General features: G+C 36.6%; 1 protein-coding gene across 2 annotated transcripts; it reads left to right on the top strand.

Annotated features, from left to right (window-relative positions):
• Window positions 1-4,927: 4,927 nt before the first annotated feature.
• zbtb12.2 (zinc finger and BTB domain containing 12, tandem duplicate 2) lies at window positions 4,928-18,611 on the top strand. Of its 2 annotated transcripts, none has more exons than XM_051136854.1 (5): window positions 4,928-5,254; window positions 5,697-5,919; window positions 8,893-9,084; window positions 13,470-13,661; window positions 14,776-18,611. In XM_051136854.1, the coding sequence occupies exons 2-5, from the start codon at window positions 5,710-5,712 to the stop codon at window positions 15,793-15,795; spliced, it is 1,614 nt and encodes a 537-aa protein (XP_050992811.1). In that variant the 5' UTR covers window positions 4,928-5,254; window positions 5,697-5,709; the 3' UTR covers window positions 15,796-18,611. The 2 variants fall into 2 exon arrangements, with proteins under 2 accessions (XP_050992811.1, XP_050992810.1); XM_051136853.1 differs by having other exon boundaries at window positions 8,890-9,084.
• Window positions 18,612-19,819: the final 1,208 nt, after the last annotated feature.

Below are 19,819 nucleotides of genomic sequence, written 5' to 3'. Positions count from 1 at the left end.
TGAGATTGGCTCGATTTGAAAAAAAAAAGGGGATATTATTTTTACAGATTACTTAAAAACCACTGAATTGAAGTTTAACATTATAGGGTAGATGTGTACACTGCCAACACACATTAATGTTCAAACAACATGTAAAAGTGAACTTTGCATCCGATGACGCCTTTAAAACCACTGACAGGTAAAGTGCTTCCCCACAAGACTTGCAATTTTGGTTAGTACTTACCAAAAGTGGTGCGAAGAAGGACAACCTGACCCCGTCCATCACCGAAAGTGCCTGCAATGGGTGTCAGAATTGGACCTTGGATAAATGGAAGCAGTAAAATCACATTTTCTTTTGAATCATGTGGATGGCGATTGCAGCAGGATGCACTAAGGGAAGAAGGCAGGCCGGTAGAGGCAGTGTTATACTCTGGGCAATATTCTGCTGGAAAACACTGGGTTCTGACATTCATGTGGATGTTACTTTAACATGTAACACCTACCTAAATATCTTTGCAGAATACATAGACACCTTCATGGCAATAGTGTTCCCTGATGGCAATGTCCTATTACAGCGACGACGCTGCTGTAAGAAGAAGAAGAAGAATAACAATTCGGAGGCCCTACCTTGTACCATGTAGGATATTTTGTTGATGTCTTGGTGCCAGAAACCACAGGTCATGTTCAGAGGTCTTATGGAGTGCATGCCTCGACACGTCAGAGCTGTTTGGCAGCTTGAGAGGAACCTACACAATATTGCACAGGTCATTTTAATGTTGTGGCTGATCAGTGTATGTCTAGTCTTCAATCAGCCAGTGTTATGCCATGTAATAATGATATTGACTATTACATTAACTTATTTAAGCCCACTGCCAACTATAGTTGCCACAGGTTATGTTTGTCATTTTCCTTTTGTAATTATTTTTCTACATGGTATCCATGTTTTATTTCTCAATGACATGCAAGCTAACAACCAAATTAAGGATTTCAAGAATAAAAAGGTATTCACTTACTTCCTGTCACATGAGGCTGTCAACTTCCCAACCCTACTACCAGGAAGCATGGCAAGGGCAAACCCTCCCAAACAAAGTTAATTACATGTTATTAATAAGTATTTTTGTTGACACATATATATTAACATAATCATGAAGGTCTCTAGAATCATATAAACAAATCTATAGTTTTTTGTATGCTTAGTCAAATTTCCAAGCGGCTGATGGGCAAATGACTTGTCAGTACATATATACTGGGCAAATGGGCAATGCTGTGCTAACAGGTTATCAAATCATTGATTATTGGTCTTGTTTAGTGCTTTTTGGGAGAAGAAAGATAGAAAAGGGGAGTGGAGAGGACACGTATGACATAACTTCCCATTCTGAATGTCTTTTGACAGAAATTGTCTGTATGCATTATTTTTTATTTAGTTAGTTTATTTATTTAGTTAATTTTGGTTATATTGATGCAATTTTTTCTTCATTCTTTAAAATTGTATTCCTTTATTTTCATTTACCTTTTTGATACACAATGCCCTGAACTTTGTTCAGTATGTTCCACCACTTTAAGACAAAAAGCATTGTTTGTTGTGTTCATATTCAAGAGATTATAAGCTAGATGCAGCTTTTTTGGGTTTGCATCATTGTTCTTCAAGTTTTATACATAATAATTTTGCTTATGAATAAAGATTGATCTGTTGAAAGCAGTTATTTTGAATTAGGTGCCAAATGTTCTCCTCCTGTTCAAATTTGACATTGAAGGGGTGCATACAACATATCTGCTACACATTCAAATACAATTTTCAAGAAAAAACTATTAACTGTTAACACGACTATATGCATGAAACCTTTTAGAAAAAAATGGGCACAAATGGGTTACCATGTTGTGAGATTCCAGGCCTTCCTGAGGGCATACAACAAGGTAAGTGTATTATATTCATTACGTTATCATGGGCCATTTTGCAGCAGCGTCCTATCATGAGGTTCAGATTTTCACTTTTTTAAATTATTTTCAACCATCAAGGCACTAGGAAATGTACTACAAATGCAAGAGTTGGGGCTTTGGCAAATGTGTCCTCTTTTTCATGTAATACTCACTTTAATTATTTTCACTTCTCCTTTTGCAATTTATCATTATTATTATTATTAATTTTATTTTGCAATTCAACAACATCTTGACAGAACAATACAGGCTAACACAAGCACAACTGTAAGTCCTCACAGAATGAGACAAATCATGCTATTACAGAAAAACAAACCGGCATACAATAAATACATTTATGCAGCCATAAACAATGTAGGTGATTAAACAAAATCACACTTATTAAACAAATCATTTTTAAGACCTCTTTATATATGGCTAGCTCCTTTTTAAAGACATTAAACTATGGTGCTGTTTTCAAAACTTTACATTTGTGAATAAAGTATTTTAATATAAGAAGTAAACAATTTACAACAAAGTCTAAACTTTTGTCCCCCAAATGTACTCCAAATTTCACCATGTCAAAATGGATGAATCATTAACTGAGGCCTTACAATGAAGAAATTTTCAAAAGTAAGATTTTTTTCTGAACATCATTATTATTTTTAGAAAATTGACAAACTTTAAAATAACATTTTTCAGTGTCATTAAAAATCAAAAGTTATTGTGATTTATATCTCAGAAATTCCTTAGCAGGATAAATGTCATACAAAATTTTAAAATGCACAGGTTAATATTAAGCATTTCTTTCTAGTTTATTATTATTATTATTATAATTATTTAAAAACAGAAAATACAGTATGAACAATGTATAATACATAGACATTCTTTTTATATAAATGTAAAAACAATAAATACAATGGAAGATACAAGGGAAATAACAAATACTTGCATCTAAGTAACTATTCATGACTGATCTATAGTCAGGCTAGGCTACACGCAAATATTCAAGTTAGTCAGATTATCTTGATTTCCTATATTTAGATGTTGAAAAATGTAGTCTCTAAGACCAGGGTAGCTTTTGTGCACAAGAATTTTTTTTTATAAACTAAAGTACACTTAATTTGTACAACTAATTCAAGGTCCAAAATTTTGGGAATGACAGTTTTATTTTTCACACTTAAAATTAAATTTAGTGCAGAAATCATTATAACTAAAAAAAAAAAAAAAACTGACACCAGTCCTCCAAAAAGAAAGATTTTCTCTGAAATAAAATACAACAATTATTTCATAAGGATACATTATAAGGACTGAAATTCTTTTTCAAAAACAACATGTTCAATCAAGAGAACTTGTTTAAAGTTTAAGTACCTCATTAATAATAACAAAATCTATTGCCTTTAACCCACCATCCTCATATTCTCTTATGATATAATTTTTTTTCCTTATATAGTGGTACTTCTTTCTCCAGATGAAATCAAAATTAAGTTTTTTAATTGCATGTATCTTTCTGGAAGACTTTAAATTTTCGATAAAAATATTCTCCCAAAAATGTGACATCCCTCCATAACCAAAAGTTCATAGTTGATCTATATTTTTCAATTTTTGTCAATATTTAACATTTCAATTCTTTCTACACTACCGTTCAAAAGTTTGGGGTCAGTAAGACTTGTAATAGTCTTTAAAGAAGTCTCTTATGCTCATCAAGGCTGCATTTATTTGATTAAAAATATAGAAAAAAAACAACAGTAATATTGCAAAATGTTTTTACAATATAAAATAATGTTTTTTATTTTAACATACTTTAAAATAGAATTTATTCCTGTGATGAAAAGCTGAATTTTTATCAGCTGTTACTCCAGTCTTAAGTGTCACATGATCCTTCAGAAATCATTCTAATATGCGGATTTATTATTAGAATGATCAATGTTGGATAATATCAACAGTTGTGCTGCCAAATATTTTTTGGAACCTGTGATTTTTTTATTTTTTTTTTCAGGATTCTTTCATAAATAACAAGTTTAAAAAGTACAGTGTTTATTCAAAATATAAATATTTTATAACAATGTAAATTATTTATTATTAACTTTTAATAAACTTTTAATTATTAACTTAATACATCCTTGGTGAATAAAAGTATTAATTTCTTAAAAAAAAAAAAAAAGAAAAGAAACAATAAAAATGTACTGACCCCAAACTTTTGAACGGTAGTGTATATCTTTTGAAATTGTGACACCCAAATATTTCACCTCCTTCTTAATTGAAACATTATATAATGAGGTCATAGGGAGCTCGTGAATAGCCATTAATTCACATTTCGATGTACTTAACTGTAACCCTGATGCTTTTACAAAACACTTTACAGAATGACCCTTATGACTGGTTTTGTGGTCCAGGGTCACATATTATACACACACACACTTGTATATTTGGTCTATGGGGACTCTAATGTGCTAATGGGATTTGCATAAGGTATTTTATTTTTATTTTTATTTGTTTTAAAGGGTTGTATCGTCACCGTTTGCAAATTAATGCCAGCGTCCCAATGTGCATACTATCCATTCTAAATTCTATGTGATAGTAGTAATTTTCAATACTATTTAGGGCAGATAGGGTGGATAGTATGCACACTGAGACCCAGGGATTTTTGTTGTTGGTCCATCCTGAATTCACAGCGCCTCCACGTGGTTATCTACTGGATACAAATGATCATGTAAACAAAAATCAAAGGCTTTTCGACACTCTAAAGATTTTAAAACCACAGATAATATAAATTTACAATGATCAAACTAGTGCCTGAGGTAAAAATCCCATTCATTTTCTCCAAATAGTAACTGATTTTAACGACAGTCTTTAAAACAGTCCTACTGTGGGCTACGAGGTCGTAAAGCGATGGTATATGCATGTAGAAGGAGTCCACGTCATTTTAACGTTTTTTAATAATCGTGTTTAACGGAACAAACGGTCTCGCTAATACGCATGCGCACTGTAGAGTAAACAAACGGGCGATTGGCGCTCTGAGCCATGGCGGCTGTTGTCTAGACGGGGCTTTTATTTTGAAAATCATCGTTCGGGTTCGAAATTTCCTGTTAACTTTTCTTACTTCATTTCATTCTGCGAATCTTAGCTGTAATTGTTTTAAAACACGCGGAGCGCAATGGAAAATACACAGTAGGAATGAGCCAAATCAGACACGTGAAGACAACAGATTTATGTAAGCGAGTTTAGTGCGAGTGTTTTAGTTTGGTGTTTTCGCTCGTCCAGTGATGTGGATGGAGCTGGATTGAGCTCTAGACATCATAAATGTGAGAAGTTCGTGTGTTTTTTAGGATTACTGATTTCTCCTCACCAAATCACTCAAGTAAGTTCGTGTTGTTTATCAGATCAGTGAAGTGTTTGTACTGTATTAAGGGCAGTGTGTAAAACAGTCAGTCTGAAACAAAAGATGCTACAGTGTGAGCTGCTTTAGCCTAACACTCATATAAACATCCCATGACAATGATCATTCAGACTTTAGATAAAGGACAGTTGTGCCTCTGATTTCCTCTAAATGTGAATGCATGGCGTTATGAGAATATTTATGAACATACTGTTTCTATATTTTTATGTTAATATGTAATTTCCTCCAGTGTCACAAATAAATAAATTAAAATAACAGATATTCAGAAAGCTTTTTACTGTTTGAAATAAGTTTCTTAAATTAAGAGTAACAAATTCCATTGTCGTTTTAAAAGTAGATATCTGTTGCTTGTATTAATATAATATTGCACATTAAATAAATTGGTGTTGTTGTTTTGTTTTAGCTGTAATAAAAACATGGATGTGGATGTGGTGAGTTTCCGTTTGCCTGGGCATGGGGACACCGCCCTGAGCAACATGAACTTCCTGCGGACACAGCAGCACTTCTGTGATGTCACCATTGTGGCTGGAGGCAGACGCATGTTCAGGGGTCATAAGGTCGTGCTGGCTGCTTGTTCTGCATTTCTTAGAGACCAGTTTCTTCTGAACCCCTCATCAGAGCTACAGGTGAGCAGCTTCTCGTGCTTTCAGACTGATGAAGTTACAGCATCATCAGACGCAAACCATTTGATCTTCTGTGTCGTTAGTATTATTTTGCTCTTTTTTTATTTATTTATTTAATGAAATCTAATAAAATAGTGTGCCACAAATCTAAAGATATAAGATATAACTCTAAGTTTTCACATTTGGATATTATTCGTGTCTGTGATTTCAGATTACCCCTTCCTAAAATCTTGTATAATAAACTGTAGTGGACCACAATGAACTGCATTGTGTACCTTGTGCATAAATGGAGAAAAGAAGACAGCTTATTACAGTGTAGTTGTGCATTCCAAGCAAGTCTGAAATTCCATTCTTTCCCTCCGTCGGTCCATTCAAGGACACTTTCATTTCTGAACATAAAATCTCCAGATAGTCCTTTGTTTGTTGACCTATTTCAGTACTTCAGTACTGTTTATTTCTTTTAGGGATAATAGCTGCATTTATTAAGACTTTTTTGAGTTATTCTAAAAAAAATTTTGGGTTAAAGTTGGGTCATTGTGAAACTAAAATATGTGTGTTTGAATATAATGACGTGTATTACAACATAAACATGGTTTATGCGGATACGTTCTGTGTCCTTGTAAACTAAATGGCTTAAAACCATTAAACTCTTCTTTTTCTTTTTTTTCTTTTTTTGAAATCCAAATAAAGGCAGAAGTTTTTTGTGAGGCTTATGTTTTGCAGTGGTATTAGGGTTAAGGGACAGAAAATGTAATTTATTCAGTGAGTATAAAAGCCATTACACCTATGAAGAGTCCGCTTAGACCAAATATACAAGAGTGTGTGTGTATAATATGTGACCCTGGACCACAAAACCAGTCATAAGGGTCAGTTTTTTTTTATTTAGTATACTGAATACATAAGCTTTCTATTGATGTATGGTTTGTTAGGGTAAAACAATATTTAGCTGAGATGCAACTGTTTGAAAATCTGGAATCTGAGAGTGCAAAAACATCAAAATATTGAAAAAAATCGCCATTAAAGTTGTCCAAATGAAGTTCTGCATATTACTAATCAAAAATTAAAAGAGAAGTCCACTTCCAGAACAAAAATTGTACAGATAATGTACTCATGTCTTTCTTTCTTCAAACATAAAGAAATTGTGTTTTTTGAGGAAAACATTTCAGGATTTTTCTCCATATAATGGACTGATATGGTGGAGTTTGAACTTCCAAAATGCAGTTTAAATGCGGCTTCAAATGATCCCAAATGCGGCTGTAAATGAAGAAGGTTCTTATCTAGCGAAATGATCGGTTATTTTCATACAAATAATACAATACGGTTTATATACTTTTTAATGTCAAATGCTTGTCTTGTCTTACTCTGCCTGAACTGTTTTTTTCCGGTTCATTTTAGTTAGGGTATGTCGAAAAACTCCCATCTCATGTTCCCTCAACTTCAAAATCGTCCTATATCGCTGTTTTACCTTTTTTGTTAAGGGTGTTTGATCTTCTTTGCATGTTCACTTTGCAATGTCTGGGTCGGTACTTCTGCAGCGATGTAGGATGATTTTTAAATGATTTTTGAAGTTGAGGGAGAAAATACGATTGGAGTTTTTCGACATACACTAACTGTCTTGAGTCAGAATACAAAGAGTTCAGGGAGAGAAAGGCAAGATGAGCGTTTGACATTAAAAACTATTTAAACTGTATTTTTAAAATTGAAAATAACCAATCATTTTGCTAGATAAGACCCTTCTTCCTCAGCTGGGATTATTTACAACAGCATTTGGGATTGTTTGAAGCTGCTTTAAACTTCATTTTGGAGGTTCAAAATCGGGGGACCATATCAGTCCATTATCTGTAAATTGTGACTTCTCCTTTAAGTTTTGAAGTGAAATTTACAAAATATCTTCATGGAACATGACCTTTATTTAATATCCTAATGATTTTTGGCATAAAAGAAAAATCTATAATTTTGATCCATACAATGTATTTTTGACTTGCTACAAAAACACTCGTGCTGCTTATGACTGGTTTTGTGAAATCAGTACTTATGCACTTCCAGTTGGTGTTATTAGTGATGCAAATTTGAGCATGTCTGCATAAAATGATAATTAACCCTATCCGTTTTCTAAATGCATGTTATTGACCTTATTGTGAATGATTCATCCTTGTATACATTTAATTTTTTGACCTTGTAGTTTTGAATCAAAATGTCCTAACTCTTCCAGTGAAACAGCAGAGTTCTCTCTGGTAACATATGCCAGACTTCTCCAATCATTTTGTTCACTTAAACTTTCCCAGGCAAAAAAAAAGTGCACTTCCACAATGTACTTAAAGTGCTCTATTTTCACACACTAATTTTGTACTTAATATACTAAGGCCTGGTTTCAAAGACAGGGCTTAGACTAAGCCAGGATTAGGCCATAGTTCAAATTTGTCATTTTTAGAAACGTATTTTAGAAAAAAACATTACTGGTGTGCATCTTGAGACCGAACAATGGCACTGTTATATTTTAAGATCAGTCAATGCAAGTTTCTTTCAGCTGAAGCAGTTTAGACTTACATTTTGTCTGGGACTAGGATTAAGCCCTGTCTGTGAAACCAGGGGTAAAAATTATACAAATAGCACATTTGAGTAAACATAGATGTTCTTAAGATTATCTTAAGAAGTACTGAAGTATAATTTTTAGTATATTACGTAGAAATTAGTGTGTGAAAATAAGTACATTATGGAAGTGCACTTTTTTCACCTGTGTGCACCTTTATTATAATTAATTGGAAACTCAAATTTATATCTGCCTCGATCCAATCAACAACCAATTGATAAAACTAAGTCCCTACCTTACATTTTTCTTCTTTCTTCAGTAATCAGTGGCGCTCAAAAGTACATCACAACATGGAAGATCTGCTTGTACTTCCGTTTCACTGCAACTTTAATTTTGCAAACCATTCCTTGTTTTGATTGTCAACAAATACTTTGCCTTTCCAGCAGGTGTCAATGTTACACAGCTCAGCGGTGGTCTGTGAACTCCTCCAGTCCTGTTACACAGGGATGCTGCAGTTCAGTTCCAAAGAGATTGTGAACTACCTGACTGCAGCCAGCTACCTGCAGATGGAGCATGTGGTGGAGAAATGCAGAGGAGCCCTGAGCCAGTACATGCAGCCCCGGAGTCGCAGCCCTATTGTGAGTATCTCAACCTCATACACTGGTCATCATTGCAGACCTTGTTTCTTCTTAAAGGGATAGTTCACTTAGAAAATGAAAATTCTGTCATTAATTACTCACCTCACATGTTGTTCCAAATCCCTAAGACCTTCATTCATCTTCGGAAGACAAATTAAGGTCTTCCAGGTTTGGAATGACATGAAGATGAGTAATTAATGACAAAATTTTAATTTTTCTTTAATGAAACAGTTCACTCAGAAATTCTTTATTGAAGGAGACGTTTTGCAGAATGCTGTTGTTTATGAAAGCCCATTTCCGCCACTGAATAAAAATAAAAAAAGGTAACTGCGACTTTTTTCTCGCAATTTTGAGTTTACATCTCACAAGTCTTACTTTTTTTTCTCAGAACTGTGAGATATGAACACACAATTGCGAGTTATAAAGTCAGAATTGCAAGATATAAACTCTCAATTCTGACATTTTTTTTTTCGCAATTGCGACTTTGTATCTGACCATTCTGACTTTTTTTCTCAGAATTATGACATACAAACTCGCAATTGCGAGTTATAAAGTCCAGTTATGAGGAGAAAAAAAATGGTCAGAGAATTACGAGTTTATATCTCACAATTCTGACTTAATAGCTCGCAGTTGCCAGTTTGCATCACACAATTCTGACTTCATTTCTCAGAATTGTGACTTTATATTTTGGAATTCTGACTTTATAACTCGCAATTGCTAGTTATATCATGCAGTTGAGACTTTATTTCTCAGAATTGCGACTTTATATCTCGCAATTCTGACTTTATAACTTGCAATTGTGAGTTTATATTTCACAATTCTGAGAAAAAAGGTCGGAATTGTGAGTTTGTACCAAGCAATTCTGAAAAAACAAAAAAGTCAGAATTGTGAGATAAGTCTGAATACAAGAAAGGTTTTCTTGCAGTCTCTCACTTCCGTCAATATGGGTCAACGATTTTGATGACATCACCCTGCACTTCAGCTTCTTATCAAACTTTCTGTCCAATCAATGAAGCGTCCCGCCCCCTACGCTATAAATAGATGCTCAATATGCGGCTGAAATCAGTCGCTTGTTCACAAAATTAGTATTTTTTGTATGGTGAATGGCACGTAGTGCACTATATAGGGGATAGGGAATGAAGCTGCACAGTCTGCTCCGGCACAAAATAGAGTCAACGCAGACCACAAAATGTACTGAACCCATTTGAATTGTACACAGAATGCTATGTTTTATAGCGACATGGATGATATTGTGGTTGTCATACGCTGTCACATGCGGCTTAATGAGCTCAACTGCTCTGGCCCAAGCTGAGATATATAGTCAAACAATATTGGCTATGTACAAAAAGGGGTCGGGACTGTTTGATGTGTCCCGCCCTGTCTTCGTGTTTCATGTCAAAATTACATCAACAGAATAGCGCTGCGTGTTTCAAAGCACTTCAGTGGACCTTTAAAGGGGTCATCGAATGCAAAGGCTACTTTTACATATTGTTTAAACATAAATGTGTGTTGGCAGTGTGTGTACACAACCACCCTATAATGACAAAAATCCACCCAGTGGTTTTATTTAATCTGTAAAAATAATATCCCCTTTTTCAAATCAAGCTATTCTCAGCATCTTGTCTGTGTGACGACACACCAACAAAGGCCACTCCCACGTTTGTTGATTGACACGGCCCTCTTACCTTAGACCCGCCTTGAATGAGCAGTAACAGTCCGATCACCATTGTTTCGATGCCGGAACAGGGACCTAGACAAGAATGGCTCCTAAGCAATTGAGGTGTTCTGTTGTTGGATGTAATAATGAACATAGTAGTCATCATTTACTCCTGACATCTGAGCCGCTAAAGACGCAGTGGATGACTTTTGATTGTGAAGAGAATGCACCTCCCGATCTAAACAATTGCGTCTACATTTGTGCGAAACATTCGTAATCTAGCTTCACTTACAGCAGAAGTGAGTAAAAGGGCTTTTTTTAATGAAATCTTGCAGTCGCCGTTACTAATAAAGTGCTAGTTAGCAGGTTTCGTGGCTAAGCGCGGCTAAATACGGCTGAAGTAAACATGCTCATCACTCCACAGAGATAAAAGTGGGGTGGAGCGGGCGGAGCTCATTAACATTTAAAGCAACATCGACTAGAACAGGTTGATTTTTGCAGAGCTGATTTTGTCAGGGTAAAAAAGGTGTTTTTTATGCTACCATTGAGAAATTTTAATCAAAGTATGTTATAGACTTTTCATTAAGACCCTAAAGAATCATATCAACTTGTGGAAAATTGGCCTCCAATGACTTCTTTAACATGATCTGCAATGACATCATAGTCGTGTTGCATTGGGGTTATGGAGCAGCCTGAAGTGTACATATGAATTAGACTAGCTCCCTTGGTCAAAATCGAGGGGTCGAGGGGCTGTCCAAATAAACGTCCTTCTTCCACTTCATAAAATGGAACACATATCAAAATGGCGGCGGGGATTCCCCCGAGGGGAAGTCTTTAGGGAAGTGTACAAGTGTGTGACTAAAAGGTAAGTGAAATGAGCCTTTGTAACCGTTAGACCTTGAGAAGCTTGTTCAGGGGTGTTTGATTAGAGTTGGAGTGAAACATTGCAGGACTGTGGCTCTCAAGGACTGATGTTGACCAGCTTTGGTTTTATCATTTTGGGAGGAGGTTGACAGCTCATTTCACCAAAGTGGAGCAAAAAGGGTGAATGTTTTGGAAAGCAACGTTGTGCCTCATTGTGAAGGTATAGGTGGATTGATGTAGGGAGTTGCAGTTCAAGTGGCAGTCCTGAAAGCCAGCATCAAAGCCTTAAATTTGATTCTGGTCACAGCTGGGAGCTAGTGGACTGAGACCAGCAGTCCTCTTCAGCTGATTGAAGACCAGACGTGCTAGTGCATTGTAGATTATCTTCAAAGGCCCACTACTGACAGACCGAATGCTTCTATGCTCAGCAAAAGCATAGCGTCATGCTCCAATAAAAGGTCTAGTAGACAAAACACCATAAAAGGGGTCCATGTGACCAGAAATTTGCATTCCAAATCCATAATGTTGTTCTGTTTCTATAGCTGTTTTGGTATTTGCTGGGGTTTGACAGCCAAACCATCTGTTTATATTTTAAAGGGGTCATTGGATGCCCATTTTCCACAAGTTTACATGATTCTTTAGCATCTTAATAAAAAGTCTATAACATGCTTTGGTTAAAATTTCTCAATGGTAGTGTAAATAACACTTTTTTTTTTTTTTTACCTTGCCAAAATCAGCTCTGCAAAAATCATCCTGTTCTGGTTGAGGTTGTTTTAAATGTTAATGAGCTCTGCTCGCCCCGCCTCTCTCTTCTCTCTGTGGAGTGACGAGCCTGTTTACTTTTACAGCTAACCGCATTTAGCCGCTAAACTTGCTAACTAGCATGTTATTAGGAAAGGTGATCACAAAGATTCATAAAAAAAACCCTTATACTCACTTCTGCTATTGGTGAAGCTGGATCACGAATGTGTCACGTGAACATAGACACATTTATGTAGATCGGGAGGCGCATTCCATTCACAAACAAATGTAATCCACTGCATCTTCAGCTGTTCAGATGTCTGGAGTAAATGATGACTACTATGTTCATTATTAAGACCAATGGAGGTCGGACTGTTACAGCTGTTTTAAGGCAGGTCTGAGGTAAGACACTCATGTCAATCAACTATTGTGAGAGCAGCCTCTGTCGGTGTGGCTCGATTTGAAAAAGGGGATATTATTTTTACAGATTACTTAAAAACCATTGCATGGATTTTATCATTATAGGGTAGATTTGTACATACACTGCCAACACATTAATGTTCAAACAATGTATAAAAGGGAACTTTGCATCCAATGACCCTTTTAATGAACCCTTGTTGATAGAGACTAAACATCAGAAAAATATCAGTCTATGCATGAGTTTTCTATGTTAAAAAAGGGAAATAATCATGCATTATGAATGTGACAAAGGAGGACATTGTTTTTAAGAGACTACATACTTTGTAGGATTTCTGCAAATGAAAATGCAGAAACCAGATGCTGTAGTACCCAACAAATAGAGAAGCAAAGGCTCTACACAGAGCATATAATTGTTACTTTGTTTTTTTTCATTTGTCTGTTTATGAGGAATATGTACTGTTATGGATGTGACGAGCCTGAAAAAAAAAACACTTACCAGACTATGGAAAATAATGCATTAAAAAAAAATGCTTTAAAAACTTTGAGACCTCACATGGGTATTTAAACCAGCAAATGCTGACATCTGTGCTGTCAGTATAGTAAAAACTATGTTTTTTCATTGTAAGGTTGACATTTGTGTAGAATTACCCTTTAGTAACAAAAATAATGCAAAATTCTCTGTGTTTCTCCATTTATTATTCAGACTGTGAAATCAGAAGACCCTCAGTCTATGCCAGTGATTGTCAGTGGAAGTACCCATTCATTGGGATCCATCTCATCCCCTTCTGATACGGCATCACTGCATCCTCACAGTTCAGGAAAGGAGCTCCAGGCTGCCGATGCTGAACTCTCCAACATCCCTCACAAAGATGACAGTGATTTGACCATGCACCATGTAAATATCTGTTGTATTCGCTTTATATGCTAACAGTGCCGAAAGATATAATGCTAATGATTTTTAGTATTGACACTCTCAAGCTAACTGTGGTCATGACATGGATTATTTTTTTTATTATTTTAATGTTTTTTGAGGTTTACTTATAATGTTAAAGCATGTTGCACAAAAAAACCTAAATATATGGAAAAATTATTTTCAACCCTCATTCTGACCCTCTGTCTTAAACGACTTGTTTTAAGGGGCGTGTCCTTTAAGGCTTGTCAGTAATCGGCCACTGTTATGATTGGCTAACATCATTGCATAGGAAATAGTATCAACGTCCCCTCGCTATTGCATGTGGGTGTTTTGACAACATTAAAAATGGCCAGTTCCAGACAAAGCATAATGAAATAATTTACTTACAGTTTGTGATGCAGCTGCAGTCAGATCTAGTACTGCTTCATCTTTCAACAAATGTTTCTTTGTGAACTCTCAGTGACACTGTGCCTCGTTTACAAAACAAAATGCTCTGATTAATCCTCTGAAATGGTCTGGGATCCCATTAAAAATAACTATCCACTTGTTCCTTCTGATATCTGAACAAAGACGCAAAAAAGCTGTTTAAACCAAACGCGTCAAAGCAAACATTCTTTCAATTTGTCCTATTGACGACAGACTCAACAGCGTAGACTGTCAGAAAGCAAACATGCATCTGTTTACTGTATACAGTGTAGACAAGATGGTGGCAGTGATTGTAATTTCTATTGGGTCCTATTGGGTCCTATTGGGTCGGGCCTATGGTGAGAAGATGGCTGTTCATCAATACCTTCCTCTGGAGGCAGTGTTTATGCAAATGTTTGTGACGTCATCTTGCACCTCAGATCCAAACAAGCCATTTTTGGAGCTTGATTAAATAAATGCTTTGTTTAGAATGAGGTGGATGTTTGAAGCTATTAAACTTGCAGGATGTTTTAATAATACAAAGAATTTTTATATGCCATAAGATCAAGGCAATTTTGACTTCTCATGTCATGACCCCACTGGTTTAGACATGGCGTAAGATCAGCACTTATTTTGGTAGTTTGCCTAGCTGTGTATATCAAGTTCAACTAATTTATTTTTACCATAACAGGTTAAAGCATCAGATGCATCTGGCCACTTCGAGGGAGAGGAGGGGCATGAGAGTGACATCTTTCAGGTGCAGATCAACGATGAACATCAAGACCCAGAGAAGAACCCCGGTGCTGAGGAGGAAGATAGAGAAGCTGTTGTCATGTTAGACGACCACGGTCAGCTGGACGCAGGCGTAGATGAGTCCAATATGGAGGGCCGAGCCAAAGGCAATGGCCTCAGAGGGACAGGCCGCATGTGGAGACGACGACACGGAGAGCACAGGGGAGGCAGAGGAAGAGGGTTTAAACACAGGAAGCGGTATACTTTCAAGGACCGAAAGCTATTGGGTAACTATCAGGAGGCTTGGCGTTTCCCAACCCCTGATGAGATCATGGGCAATTTTGGAGCGGACTTTGGAGCTGATTACCTGTCCAATCAGCATCTCGCAGACGGTACTATCCGCATTGACTACAGGCCTGGAGATGGACAAGGAGAAGAGATTGGCTCTGATGGAGGTCCTGCACACTTCAGTGTGGAACCTTCCAGCGGGGAAGAGGGGATGGGAGTTGGGACGCATACAAATGAACACGGAGCTGCTGACGAGTCCGTGGCAGTGGTGGGATCCACGTCCTGCGTAACGGGACCAGTGGTGTGTGAGCAGTGCGGACTAGCGTTTTCCTCAACGCAGGACTTAGCCATGCATTCCCTGTCAACACACCGGCTGTACGTGTGTCCATGCTGTGGCAAGCACTTCAGCCACTCCAGTAACCTCAACCGCCACATGATCGTCCACCGTGGAGTTTCCAAGCTCCACTGTTGCCCCCTGTGCCACAAGACCTTCACTCAGAAGTCAACACTGTGCGACCACATGAACCTGCATAGCGGAGAGCGCCCGCACGTGTGTGCATACTGCCACGTCAGCTTTGCCCACAAGCCTGCTCTACGCCGCCACCTGAAGGAGCAACACGGAAGGACCACGGCCCAAAACTACCTGGAAATGCAGCGAAACAATGAGAGTGGTGTTGGGGAAGGGGTTTAGATCAAATTGAAATTGTTACTGTGTAAAAAGTGCAGTATGTAATAATGACAGGTTGTGGTTGAAATGGGTACTGCGGTCTAAATTCAAAATATTGTTTCTCACACCCCCTCTTCCTCAGACTTAACACCCGCATGGGTTGTCAGATTGAGGACATGTAACTGACAATGGAAGGCGATTAACCTAAAGCCCACAGTATACTTCACCTTTTACGTGTACGCGAGAGACAGCGTACAGTGCGTTACATGCACCACCCAATTTTTGTAACCTCACATACTTTTTACACGCAGGTTGCACATGCGTATTGAAGTTGTTTTGCAGTAATCAGTTGTTCCACAGGGTGGCAGCACTACCCCGCACCATTGTTTCACAGTTGAAAACGAAACCAAAGAGACAGAACAACAACAACAAAATAGCAGAGACCAGTGTTACCAAGTCCGTGGTTTTCCTGCAGAATTGGGCTACGTTAACACTGTTGCCGTGGGTTGGGTAAGCGACCCCAATAACGTAATATTTAGGTCCTGGAATACTAATTTTACCAGGAAAACCCCGCCAAAAAACGTGTATTTTACCCCCCAACCCCCTCGAAACGCATTTTTTATCTAAATGCCATTGGGCTACTTTTGGGCTAGTTTTGAGTAGCAATTGGGAGGGTTTTGTTGTGAAAACCTGGCAGCCTTGGTGGAGACCGCAACAACAACAGACAGTCACGTTGACAAGTGCTTGTGAATGAGAGGGTATGAGAAAGTGAGTTTAAAAAAATTTTTGTTATTGGTCATAACTTATAGGAGAAAATAGAGCAGACACTGGACTTGGATGAAGCTTTCTAGAATGCATGTGTTGACCGTCCACATTCACACACATCATCAAATGGAGTGTACTTTGAAATAGAGCTGCACGATCAGTTGTTAAAAAATCAAGATGGCAATTCAAACACCCACACAATCTCATTTCTAAATGACAGCGATTCTCCATTTCTATTGCCGGAGGATTCAAATCTGTGTTCATACTGCCGCTGACACAGAGAGCAGACAGCTTCACAACAGTCTTTTCAAATACACAGTATTATTTTTGTCTTATAGTCGATCATATTATAACACAAATACTGGGATTAAATGTCATAGTTCAGATATAAACATTGATGTCTATGGTAGTGATCAAAATAGAGCATGTCATCTTTTGAAAGTAATTGTCGCTTCAAATAGCATTTGTTTCTATTGCATTGTTTCACCACTAGGTAAAAGCAGCAAGTAACTGTTAAAAATGTGTTTGTCATTGAATCAAGAGATACGTTAAAAAATGCTGATTCATCTAGTAATTAAACAAGTGAAGTATTTATGAATGAGTCATTGAATCATTCAAAACACTTCATAATTTTAATATTAAAAATTGGTGTATTAAATGGATTGTATAAATAAATAAGTAAATATATATATATATATTTAATAATTCATCCAAATTAATTGAACACTTTTAAACAAACTGAATCGTGGAAGAATCATGATCTATTTGAGACCAAAAAATAGTGATTCTCAGTTTAACGAGAATCGTGCAGCTCTACTTTAAATACGCGTTTGACTGTAAGCACATGCTAGCGTACACGTACAAAAACTAAGTATACTTTGGGCTTTACACTGTAAACTGATGAGTTGTTTTATCTGTGTTTTAATATGCCTGTGGTCATGGAGCTTTTTGGATTAATCCCGAGGCTTTTTAGGTTGGGTAGAATCTGCGATCTTTGCGGTTCGTTTGCTCACTTTCATGGTTGCAGTATACTGTGTTGTCTGCAATCTGGCAACCCAGGCTGTCTAAATACTATTGGGTAAACTCTAAGTGGGCGGATTCACACAGACCAAACAAAAATGGGCATTCTGACATGGAATGCACGTGTAACATTGTTTTTTGGAGAAACAAGTATGTGAACTTAACATTGGTGTTTTTATGCTTTAGTACAGTCAAGAAAATACATAAAGCACCTTTAATGAAATCAGATTTAACCCTATTTACTTTCTTAATACACATTTCTAGGCTTGTTGTGCATAATTTATCAGTGCACACAATAGGTAAAAATGTATGTCTTTGTAATTAGTGTGTAATAACTGTATTGTTGCTTCAAAATGATTCAGAATTGTCAATGTGCAGGCCCAACACTGCCAAAGCATTTGAGCCTGGAGAGACTGAGTGACTTTATATTCACTCATAGCAGCAGTTCATCCAATAATGAAAATTCTATCATTTGCTCATCATTATTTTGTTTTCATTTTTTCTTAACCATTCTTGTTACTTTACTGTGCTATCCATGCTGATCTGGCCTAACCGGTATGGATATGATTTTATTTTCCACTGTGGGGTTGACAACCAAGCTCATAATACAAATGTGTCAGTCATTTCCTTGGTTAGGCAAGTGTTTACATGCAGTATGAGATGGATAGTGACTGTGTTATGGAGGATGCTCATATATATCTGTTTTCTTCGCTCAAATAGTGCACTTGGCCAGCTACATATAGTAACTAGCAGCCAGAATCAGAGAACAAACAAGTGAGCTATTCTGAATAGCAATGTCACTACACTGAAATCTAACCGTAACCATTCCTTACTATTTTTAGAACCATTCAACCCGACAGTGGAAAAGCAGCTAATGGTGTTGTTTAAAACTTAACATTCTTCAGTATATCTTCATCTATGTGACAGAATTTCCATTGTTGGATGAACTACCCCTTCATACTACATAAAAGCACAAATACTACAGTTTTCTGTTTCTTTACAGGTTAAAAGTCTTTTACTACAAGTGAGAAGACAGTAGTGGAATGCTAAGTGAAGGTCTAGCATATCTATGGCTTGTAAGTAATAAACGTTAATATAAACAAAACAAAGTATGTTCATGAGTTAGTACTGTGGCGTGATGAGGAAAGTGAGAAAATGTGTTTGTCATTTTTGTTGTAGTGTACCTTTAGTGTCTGTATGTTGCTAATTCAACAAAGCTGTAATAAAAAGATTTTGTCATAACTGTAATTTTCGTGGTGTGAATTAATATTACATTGCCAGTACATGGCAGTATCTAACACTAGTCAGTAATATTTATCAGTGATATTAAAAGCCACTTTCATTGTTTAAGTCCAATTTAAATGTAATATAATTCCAATATTCACAGTCAGTTTCACATATTTAAACATAAAGACCTCACCTCAATGCTTAGAACTTCATGGTTACATCATTCAAATCTATCAAATCTATTGACTGAATAGTCAACCACAGCATTAAGAAGTCAGTTTCCTAATTTCTATGGAAATTTTGTGAATGAGAGTGCTCATCTAGGTAACTGAATTGGCGATACTTCCATGTCTCAAAACACTGTGTGAGCTCGCTCAAACTCGTTTTCATACAAACGCAATCGACGCATCTTACACCTATCATTGTGAAATTACCTCAAAGAGCTTCGGTAAGAATATAAAGTAATGTTTCAGTGTTAATCTTGTTGCTAAGCCAAAGTTTTTATTGTTTTTCTTAGAGTACCATACAGAAAAGTTTCAAATTAATTTAGAGTCAAATCAATATTTTATTTTGACATATTCGTTAACAAACTCTGTAATAAGCTTGATGCCTTGGCTCTGATAACCATCTTTAGTTTAATGTGTTATTTTAATTATGAACACTTTTTGTAGCGCTAACAGTTTTACTGTTTACTGCTGGGTTGTTTTTCTTGTACTTTTCCAATAAAGTGTTTTCATGACGCGTCATCAATCGACCATATTGGCGGCACTGAACTTAATGCCACTGAACCTTAACGAAACTCACATATTTTGCTAATTATTGCTGCTGAAAATGTTCAGTTATCGTAATGTTTTGGGCTGTAATAATTGGTCAGACAAGGAAAAACATTTGGAGGACTATAGACTGCCAAAAGTTATAACAAATCAAGGAAAAGAGTGCAAAAAACTGAGAAACAAAAGGTGTTTGTGGTTGGCCAAACTGAACCAGGATTTCCAGGGCAGGAATCTTGACAACATTCGTGTTTGTTCTTATCATT

Source organism: Labeo rohita, chromosome 19 (assembly GCF_022985175.1).
Source record: "Labeo rohita strain BAU-BD-2019 chromosome 19, IGBB_LRoh.1.0, whole genome shotgun sequence".
In the NCBI taxonomy this organism is placed as follows: domain Eukaryota; kingdom Metazoa; phylum Chordata; class Actinopteri; order Cypriniformes; family Cyprinidae; genus Labeo; species Labeo rohita.
Note: the sequence above shows the minus strand (reverse complement) of the source record. Positions and strands in the feature narration are given on the sequence as shown.

Excerpts from the sequence above, each read along its gene's own strand:
- zbtb12.2 (XM_051136853.1), top strand. The coding sequence starts at position 5,710 with ATGGATGTGGATGTGGTGAGTTTCCGTTTGCCTGGGCATGGGGACACC. Across the intron at positions 5,920-8,889 it reads ACCCCTCATCAGAGCTACAG|CAGGTGTCAATGTTACACAG; the intron begins GTGAGCAGCTTC and ends TTGCCTTTCCAG. Across the intron at positions 9,085-13,469 it reads CCCGGAGTCGCAGCCCTATT|ACTGTGAAATCAGAAGACCC; the intron begins GTGAGTATCTCA and ends TTTATTATTCAG.